This window comes from Empidonax traillii, unplaced genomic scaffold (assembly GCF_003031625.1).
Source record: "Empidonax traillii isolate 1590-97213 ecotype Southwest subspecies unplaced genomic scaffold, ASM303162v1 scaffold3248:size14074, whole genome shotgun sequence".
Classification (NCBI taxonomy): Eukaryota; Metazoa; Chordata; class Aves; order Passeriformes; family Tyrannidae; genus Empidonax; species Empidonax traillii.
In genome coordinates, this window is record NW_020958441.1 from 4,368 (window position 1) to 13,833 (window position 9,466).

The following is a 9,466-nucleotide window of genomic DNA, read 5'->3' on the forward strand; positions in this document are numbered from 1 at the left end:
CCCTGGTTGAAGTTCTCCCACCCCCACCACGTCTCACAGCCCTGCTTTTTTTTATTATTTATTTTTTATCCCTCCTGGCCTGGGGAAAGGGGCTGGGGCACCTCATATTCCTTCTCTTCCGTCCAGTTGATCTCCTCGAAGTCCCCCATCCTGCTGGCCGAGGGCCTCAGGTGGTCGAAGAAGACGGAGAACTCGTCCTGCAGGTGGTCGTGCCCCTTCAGCAGCTGCCACATCTGGGTCTTCAGCTGCAGGAGGGAAATCCAGAGGGAATGAGTCTCGTTCCACATCCTGACACGGCTCTCTGATGGATTCCCAAGGCAGGTGGAGCACCAAAGGCTTGTTAAGCCCCCGAGGTGGATGTCTGTTCTGAGCTCGTTCCACGCCCAGCCATCAAACCAGCCTGGAATGAACCCCTCCAGAATTCCAGGCCGATTCCAGAGGGGGCACCAAGCTGAAAACCTCACCTGCAGGGTTGCCAAGGGGTGAGGTGGGACAGAGGAGACAGGCAGGGCATCAACTGGGCGGCCCCTTGAAGGGGCAGTTCCAGTTCTCCCTCAATCCAAGGCCAGGTTGGATTGGGCCAGTGGAAGTTGTCCCTTCCCAGGGCAGGGGGTGGAAGAGGAGCAGCTTTGAGGTGCCTCCCAACCCAACCCAACCCTTCCTGTGGTTCCATGGATTGAGTTGTGGCCCCCAAATTCCTGCCCAGGAGCAGCACAGGGGGACAGGCTGGAATCACCCTGGAGGGTTTGGTGGGGGGAAAAGGGGACACCTGGTTACCTCTGCAATCTCCTGGGGCAGACAATCAGCACAGCTCTGCAGGACCTTGATGATCTTCTGGTGGTGGGCAGGGTTCTCAGCGAAGCAGATCTCCAGCTGCCTGAGGAACTTGCGGCTCTTCTCGAAGGCCTGTTGCTCCTCAAACTGCCCAAAACCAAACCCAGGCACCCCTCAGGTGCAAGAACACGCTCCCAAACCCCTCAGGTTGGCTTAAACAAGCCCTAAAATTCCCATCCTGGTCTTTTGTTTTCCCCATTTTCATTGGTGCTCCTGGCAAATCCGGGGGGACGTGGAGGAGAGACCACGCTTGGTGTAAATCAAAATTACACCAGCCAGGAAGTTCTGCTTCAACCCCCTGCTCCCAAAACAGGGGCTGGACACCCTCAGAGAGAATGCAAGAGGTGAAACCCTCTGTTTTTGTAAGTGCAGGGCTGACCTGCAGGCCAGGGAAACCACGGTTTGCTTCACCTGCACAAGTTGGGATGGAACTGGGAAAAGGCTCCCCCAGTCACCCCCAGCAGGAGATTTCCAACCAGAACACCCCAGTTCTGATGGAGAAACCAGCAAGCGATTTCCCAGCCCCCCTCGCCCTAGGGAGAACTCCTCATCCTCCCGCTCCCACAGCCATTCAGGACGTTTTAAAATCCCCTCTCCCCCTTCCCTCCCACCTACCAGCCCACACTCCAGGGCCTGCTCCGGCAGGAGGAAGGCAGCAAAATCCGTGAGCAGCTGGGGCCAGTCGTGCAGCAGCTTCTGGAGGGTGGAATAGAGGTCCACAGCCGTCCTCTTGCCCGTGCTGATCTCAAACTCGTAGATGACACGAAGGAAGTCCTCGTATTTCCCTGGGATGTGCTGCAGCGTCTCACGGACCTGGAAAGGACTCAGTGACAGCCAGGAAGGAAACAAAATCATGGGAATACCTTGTGTTGATCTTAAAGATTGAGTGATTTCTCTCTGCCACCTCCCACCAGCCCAGGTTGCTTCCAGCCCGGCCTTGGACACTCCCAGGGATGCAGGGGCAGCTTCTCTGTGCCAGGCTTTCTTCCTGAATTCCTGTGACCTGGTAACCTCTCATCTCCCCCCCACCCAGAATTTACAGGGTGCTCCCAGTTTTTGTAGAGCCCAGCTCTTCCTCCAAGGCACACCTGAGATGCTCCCAGGGAGAAGGGAACCCACCCAGGACCACGGAGCTCAGAGGGGGTCTTGGTGCTGTGGAGCCCCCTGAGCACCCCCCAGCCCTCAAATCCTTCACTCCCCCCCAAAAAAAGCAAGAAAAACTCACAGGGGCAGTTTGGGAAGTGAAGAGCCACACACAAAGGGGTGTGTGAAGAGAAGTAACCCCCATCCCAGCGCTCCCACAGCCAGACCTGGCAGGCTCAGATCTGTGCCAGGGCCACTCCAAGCCCCCCTCACCCTGGTCAGGTAGGCCTGGGCAAAGGCCAGGTCCTTCTGCTCCCTCAGGGGGTCCCTCTCCAGGATGTCCTCGTCGTAGAGCAGCAGCAGCTTGGAGGTGTCTTTGCTGCCACGAGCCCGGCCCCGCTTGTTCCTGGTCCTGTGGGAGCTCCTGCCCTTCCCAGGGGCCTTCAGGTTCTCTCCTGGGAAGGAGCACAGGTTGGTGAGTTGGTGGCACAGGGGTGACACCCCAACAGAAAGGCAGGTTTCAGGCTCAAAAACCACCAGATTCCTGCAGACTCCAGGGCAGGACAATCAAGAGATCCAACGAGAGCACCGGAGCTGGTGCTCGCTCTCCAAACTCTGAGCTAATTATTTACACAGCAGAGTTAAAATCACAGGTCACAATCGCACAGCCAGGAAGGAAAATGGGGCCACTCAGAGGTGCCACATCAAGATTTTCGTGGATTTAGCCTCAGGAATCTGCTGGTTTCATGGGCTGAGGTCCAGCTCCTCCAAGCTCGTCCCCCACTTTGCTGGACCCCGTGAAGGTTTTGTTTTGTTTCATTTCTTTTTCTCCCCCCCCCTTGCTCCCCCATCGCACAGAATTCAGCTCAGCAAAGATTTGGCTGCTTAATATTGCTCTGACAACTGAGACAAAACCCCAAACCTGCCAGTTTCTGAGGCATAAAAGCCACTTTAAAACAGACCAAAGGCCCCCGTGCCAGGAGACTCCTGTGGGCCCTGCTTGGACAGGACTGGGAGTGAGACACACAAATTGCGGTTCCAGCAAACCCCCCAGCCCTCACCTGCTGGAATCCTGTGGGTCTCCACCTGGGGGGAAGCTGCCTTGGCCGAGGTGAAGGCGGATTTAGGCTCCTCTGATGCATCCCCACAGGTTTCATCATCTTTCTGTGAGCTCTCTATGCCTTCCCCTTCCTCCTCCTCCTCTTCCTCGGGCTCAGAGTTCTCCTCCTGGGAATTCTCCTCTTCAGAATCTCCCTCCTGGCTCAAACGTCTCTCTGTTGCAAGCCAGGTGAGTTTTTCCATGGTCTCCTTGGAAAGCAAAAAGAGCATCACAATTGGTTTTATCTTCTGGTTTAATGTCCTTCAGCAGCCCCTTCCCCTGCCTCATGATTCCAACAGCCAACTTCACAGCCCCAAAATTCCATGAAGGAACAGAATTCGAGACCCTCCAGAGCTGCTTGGGTTTGTTTTGTTGGTTTTTGTTTGTTTTTTTTTTTTTAATTGGGAAAATATAAATTTCAGGATCTGCCATTCAGCAGATCAGGCCTTGAGTTAAGAGATGGGATTCCTTAAGGATCTTGGCTCTTAAAGGCCTGCTGGAAAATTAATTGCCACTTGAAGCTGTTCCTGTTAAAAGAGTCCTTGCAACTCCTGGCAGGGTTTAAAGGAACAGTGTGCAAAGAAACACAACACAACAGCTTTTTTATACACCTGAAGGAGTGAGTTTCAAAATCATCTACCACGTACGCTCTTCACAAAAAGTCTGTTTTATCTAAATAGACATTTGGTTACAGAAAGTTTTATCACTTCAAGCAGATTAGGATTCCCCCCACCCCTCTTCTGTCTCCCTTGCAATGCTGGAAGTCCTTTCTGCCTTCCCTGACAGTCTCTTTTGTTTATGTAAATTAGCTTTATCCCAACTGCCCACAGTTTGGGCAGCAACCTTCTTTCAGGCAGTTACAACTCTGCGAAGTCACACTTAACATAGATAAATTCTACTAACATAAAATAGAATAAAAATTCAGTTATCTTGTCTTTTTCTTTGGAGTTTTGCTTTTTTTTTTGTTTTGTTTTGTTTTTTTGTTTTACCTGGAGCTCTGGCACCGACAGGACCGACTCCTCCGAGGCCGACGACATCTCCTCGTCCTCATCCTGGGTGAAATCATCGAAGTCGTCCTCCTCCTCCTCCTCCTGCCCTTCCCTGTCCCCCGCGGCCTCGGGGCCCGCCGGGGTCCCCACGGACTGGCCATCGACACTGGACGAGTCCTCGGGCCTGCCCGGGGGGCTGCTGAACTCGGGCTCGCCCTCGGCCGGGCACGGGGGGTCCCGGGGGGACTCGCCGCTCCCCGGGGGCCCAGAGACCACCATATCCCCCTGGGGAGGGGACTGCAGGGCCCGGCCTTCCTCCTCGCCCTTCCTCTCCTCCTCCTCCTCCTCCTCCTCGGCGCGGTCCCCCTTGGGGTCCACAGCCTCCACGTTCAGCTCCTGGCCCAGGCCCAGCAGGAATTCCTCTTTGGGCTGGGTGGGTGGCACGTCCCTCTTCTGCCCGGCCTTCCCCTCCCCGGGGGCACCGTCGGGCTCCTCGGGGTGGGTTTTGGCCGCTTCGCCCGCCTCGCCCCCGCGAGGCTCCGCGGAACTCCCGTCCCCATCGCCCGCCTCGCCCCGGCGAGGGGAAGACTCTGGGCCACGCTGCTGCTTCTGCTTCTCCTCCTCCTCCTCCTTCTGCTGCTGCTGCTCCTCCTCGGGGCACAGGGACGAGCAGGGAACGAAGAGCTCGGGGGGCTCCGCCTTGGGCTCCCCCGCGGGGTACCCGCCCAGGGGCAGCCGCTCCTCGGCCTCGCCCCCGGCGGGCGGCCCCGAGAGCCCCACGGGGCTCGGCGACACCAGCAGGGACGGGATGGACGAGGTCACCAGGGGCTGGTTCAGGGGACAGGGGAACGGGGCCGGGTTCACCAGCAGGGTGGTGACCGGGATGGCCTGAGGGCCGCGGCCCACGGCGGCACCGAGGGGCTGGATCACGTTGCCGATGTTGACCACCTTCACCGTGGCGGCGGGGACGGTCAGGATGACGGGGGACGGCTGGATCAGGGCCGAGGCTTCCATCAGCGGGGCGGCTTTGCTCCCTTTCTTCCTCTGGCAGCCCTTGCGGACGCAAGGCCGGCGGGATTTCGGCCCGGCCAGCGCCGGCAGCATCAGCTTGGGCTGGAAGGCGGCCGGGTCTGGGGACACCAGAGCTGGTGGCACCGCGGCTGAGAAGGCCGGTCTGGGGTCTGGGGGCGCAGCGGGGAGAACCTTCTGGAATTCCAAGCCGTCCCCACCTCCCAGCACCGCCGGCACGCCCAGGGGCTGCACCGCCGGCACCGCCGGCATCACCGGCACCGGCCGAGGAACCTGGAGCAGGACTTTGCTGGGAGGAGCCTCGGCCTGGGGACACTTCCCGGGTTTCTGGGTGTTGGTGGCACTGGAGCCGGAGCCGGGCTGCACGCCGGGGTTGGGGCGGATCAGGACGGGCTTCAGCGCCGAGGATCTCTGCCTCCTCCACGCCCGCCGGGAGAACCGGTTGGCCAAGGGCTTCAGGGTAAGAACGAGCCCCTTGGGCATGAGCAGAGGGTATTTTTCATCCTGGTCCGTGTCTGGAGCTTCTTTTGCTGCCCCCAGAAGGGCAGACTCTGCAGCTGGTGATGCTGGCATCTCCTTGGCATCTCCTGCCAGCTGCTTCAGCTCCCCCTGGATGGAGGGCAAGCTTGCCTGAGGGAGCAAGAATTCATCAGGGTTTGCTATTTACGGGCTGTTCCCATGTTCCCACCTTCCCACGGCACCACAGGAGGGGACAGAGAGCAACTTCCTCCCACAGGTGGCTTTTTGTTGACTTTATGCTGCTCTGTATTGCTTAATATTAGTTTAAATTCGTGATCTCTGAGACCCACGAGGAAAAACCCACGAGGAAACCCAAGGGAACCCAAGGAAAAGCCACAAGAAACCCAAGGAAAAGCCACAAGAAACCCAAGGAAAACCCACAAGAAACCCAAGGAAAACAACTAAGGAAATCCAAGGAAACCCAAGGAAAACCCAGGAAAACCAGGAAAAACCCACGAGGAATCCAAGGAAAACCCAGGAGAACCCCCAAGACATCAACCAAGCAAAGCCACAGAACCCAAAGGGGCTCAGGAGGCACCTTGAGCCAGAAGGGCAGCCGATGCTCCTCCCTCTCCACGGGCGCTTTCCACTCGTGGGGTTGGATTTCCTCACAGCACTTCACCAGCACAGGCAGCTGCTTTGTCTTCTTGTAGTACTGTGAGGAGAGACAGGAGGGAATTCCAGGCAATCCTGCTGGAATTGGGGTTTAATTTCCCACGTTCCCGTGGGTAGAACCTCGTTAAGGCAGCGATGAGAGCGACTTCACTGCACAGAACCTCCTCCTCCTCCCTCCCCACCCTGGACTTCTGCTACTCAAAAGTCTCTATTTATGATTTATTTATTTTTTTTAAACCAGGATTACTGAGGGAACAGGTTGCTCTCTCTTAAAGAGCCAAAACAAAGCACTTGCAAAAGTCCAGGGGATAACGCCCTGTGGAGCAAACCCTCATTTTTAACAAGGGGGTGACAATTAATCAGCCAAAAAAACCAAAAAAGGGACAACCAGCACAGCCCTCCTGGAGTTAAGAAAGCCCAGGCCAGGCTGGCAGTGCCCCTCTTACCCTGACGATGTTGTCGGGGGCCCGGTTCATGTTGAGGTTCTTGATCCTCACCGTGAGCTGATGGGCGGTTTTGGTGGGCAGGAGGTACTTGCTGATCAGGGGCTTGGGAAACTCCGTGCCCTCGAAGTGCTTCAGCCCCAGAGCCAACAAACTGGGGAAGGGGGGAAAGGGAAAAAGAGGTGAGGAGGGAGGCAAAGAAGCCTTCCAGCCCCCCCAGAAACGCTCCTTCCACCTACTTGTCCTCTGCCTTGGTGAAGACGATCTTGTCCCGGGGAGGGTTGGCCCTCAGGGAACAGATTGGCAGCAGCTCCGGGTACATGAAGACCCTCCTGGTCGCAAAAATCCAGGCCAGTTGCTTTGGCAAACAGGAAAATTCACTGGCTGGCGGAGGGGAGGGGGAAGAATTAGCAGGTAATGGATGTGAAGAAACGTTTCTTGAAAACACCGTTCCTTTTACTCCCTTCACTGCAAAAAGAGACTTCCTTTCTGTTTGTTTGTTTTTAGTTTTCCCTTCTAAGTTCACACCAGCAAAAGGCAAAATTCCTTTTCCTTCCCATCTTTCCTTTTGCTTTAATGTAATGAGAAAGCTCTTGGGAGTATTTCAAGTGAGTCCCCTCTCTAAAGCAGCAGCAAAATCCCAAACCAAGTGTTTGGAAACAGTCTGGAAGCTTTTTCTTTTTCCCCCCCCCCAAGGAAAGGAGTTATCTCCCTGGTGTGTGCTGACCAACACCTTTGCAACAATTAATTCCAGTTTCACTGTCCCCCTGATGGGCTCAAGAACATCATTTGAGGGACAACGAACGGCTGGATTGTGACGTGAAATAAAACTCAGCGGGTTGTTCGACGTGCAAAGATCAGGAAGCGAAAAAAAAAAAAAAGGAGCCAAGGGGGTGGTTTTATCTAAAAATACCTCACCAAAAAAAAAAAAAAATTAATTAATTAATTAATTCTTAGGTGGGATCACCCCCAAGGCCAGGCTGGGAATTTTCTGCCGCAGATGAAATGATCTCCCTGTAAACCCTCCCCTCCCCTACCATTGCTCTTCTTGACAGCCTTCCTGGGGCTGCAGTCCACGGGCACCCGGGCATGGAAGTCCTCCACGAGCCTCAGGGCTCCCTGCAGGTTGCAGGGCTGGAACATGGTCTGGAATTTGGGCTGGAGGGGCAGGCGGAGCAGGGTGGAGCTGCGGGCGAAGTTCCCCAGCTCGTTCTGCAGAGATAAAAAAAATAAAATAAATAAAAAAAACCAGCATTAAAAGCCTTATTTTGAGGCAGGAACAGAGGATTTACAGAGGGGGAGGTGAGCACCTGGCACAGGTTGCTCCGTGATGTCCCCAACCAGCTTAATTAAATTAATTAAATAAATGAATCTCCCTAAATGTCTCTCCGGTGATCGTTCCCAGTGAGCTACCAGAACCCCTGCAGCTCTGATTTCGGACCAATCCTCACCAGAAACATCCTGGTTGTGCCGGCCTCGGAGCTCAGGGCGGGGTTGCAGCTCGCCAGGAGATGGATTTGGGTCAGAAGCTGAACGTGCTGGAAGAACAAAACGAAATAAAAATCGAAATCGCACAAAGTGGTTTGTTGTTTGTTTGGGTTTTTTTTTGGTTTTTTTTTTCAGCGTCTCAAAATACCAAAACATTTGAAAAGCACCCCAAAAAAAAAAAAAAAAAAAAAATCCCTGTCTGCAAAACAACTTTCAAGCAACAGAAAACTTGAGGGGGAAGTTTTAACACCCGCTGGCTGGAAGTTCATCCCCCAGATTCGGAACACACAGAATACACAGAATTACCTGTGTGATCTCAGGGCAGTCCCCCAGCTCTTGTGCCAAAATCTCACCACCAAAACAACCCACACAGAGAGTTTTTGGCTGGTTTTGTTTTTGTTTTTTTTTTTTATAAATACAAAACTATTTCTTCAGCAACTCGAGCTCTTGAGAACTGCCCATTTCTGAATTTCTACACAGAAAGTGGAGAAATTCCAGAAAGCTCCAGGTGTTGGGTTTTTTTTTGTGTTGGTGGGGGGAAAAAACAATCTAAATTAGATCAAGATTAATATTCCCAGACAGTAATAAAGAAGGTGATGAAAGCAGAGGATTTGGACACATCAGGCTCAGGATTCGAAGGTGGTCAAGGCCACGTCACATGGGAAGAAAGAAAGAAGCCCCAATTCCCACATTCAGAGCCAACTGTCTTGGAATCACGGCTGTGAACACCCCCAACAACACCCAGGTGCAGCTTTCCCAAGGAATTCCCCTCAGGAAGCAAAGCCTTGGCATCCAGAGCCCCCCCCAGCACGGATTTATCCCACCCCACCTCCTCACCTGCTGCATCTGCTGCTGGAGCCTCTTCCTCTGGGCACTGTCCAGCACGAGGCTCTGCAGGGGCTTCTCGTTTGGGGGTTTGGATTTTTCAGCCTCCTGGGGGGGTTTGAGGGAGGATTTTTTCATCCTCAGCTGCTCCAGCTGCTCCTTCACCGTCCGGTGCTGCTCGTTCAGCAGGTTGGCCAGGGGTTCCTCAAACCTGGCAGAGCAAAATGGGACGATCCAGGATTTTAAAAAAACCCTCCTCAGTAATCCAGGGTATTTTGCTCTGCCTGGGAGGAGCAGTTCAGGTATCACCTGTGCTCCTCAGGTACCACCCCCCCCCCAAACTTGAAAAATACCCAATAATTTACATCTAAGTCTTCTGCCCCACTCGCTGCTGGAGCTGCGGGAGGAGCTCTGGGTATTTTGGGTGGCATTTTGTCATCTGGAGGGGCTCCAGAAAAACCTCAGAATGCACAAAAGCTGCTACTTTATTAAAAAAAAAAATTAATTAACAAATAATAACAAATAACAAACTTCTTTCTACA

At 54.3% G+C, this 9,466-nt stretch overlaps 1 protein-coding gene across 1 annotated transcript in view; it reads right to left on the bottom strand.

Moving 5' to 3' along the window:
* LOC114072459 (GON-4-like protein) overlaps positions 1-9,147 on the bottom strand; it is a 13,159-nt gene extending 4,012 nt beyond the window's left edge. Inside the window, exons 1-12 of the mRNA XM_027910351.1 lie at positions 8,937-9,147; positions 8,063-8,149; positions 7,649-7,823; positions 6,851-6,995; positions 6,615-6,765; positions 6,092-6,208; positions 4,006-5,664; positions 2,979-3,225; positions 2,191-2,372; positions 1,450-1,647; positions 778-921; positions 69-245 (exon numbers count right to left, since the gene is read on the bottom strand). Of these exons, the coding sequence (XP_027766152.1) occupies positions 69-245; positions 778-921; positions 1,450-1,647; positions 2,191-2,372; positions 2,979-3,225; positions 4,006-5,664; positions 6,092-6,208; positions 6,615-6,765; positions 6,851-6,995; positions 7,649-7,823; positions 8,063-8,149; positions 8,937-9,062 (3,408 nt within the window). The 5' untranslated portion in view covers positions 9,063-9,147. The remainder of the gene's footprint in view (positions 1-68; positions 246-777; positions 922-1,449; positions 1,648-2,190; positions 2,373-2,978; positions 3,226-4,005; positions 5,665-6,091; positions 6,209-6,614; positions 6,766-6,850; positions 6,996-7,648; positions 7,824-8,062; positions 8,150-8,936) is intronic.
* Positions 9,148-9,466: the final 319 nt, after the last annotated feature.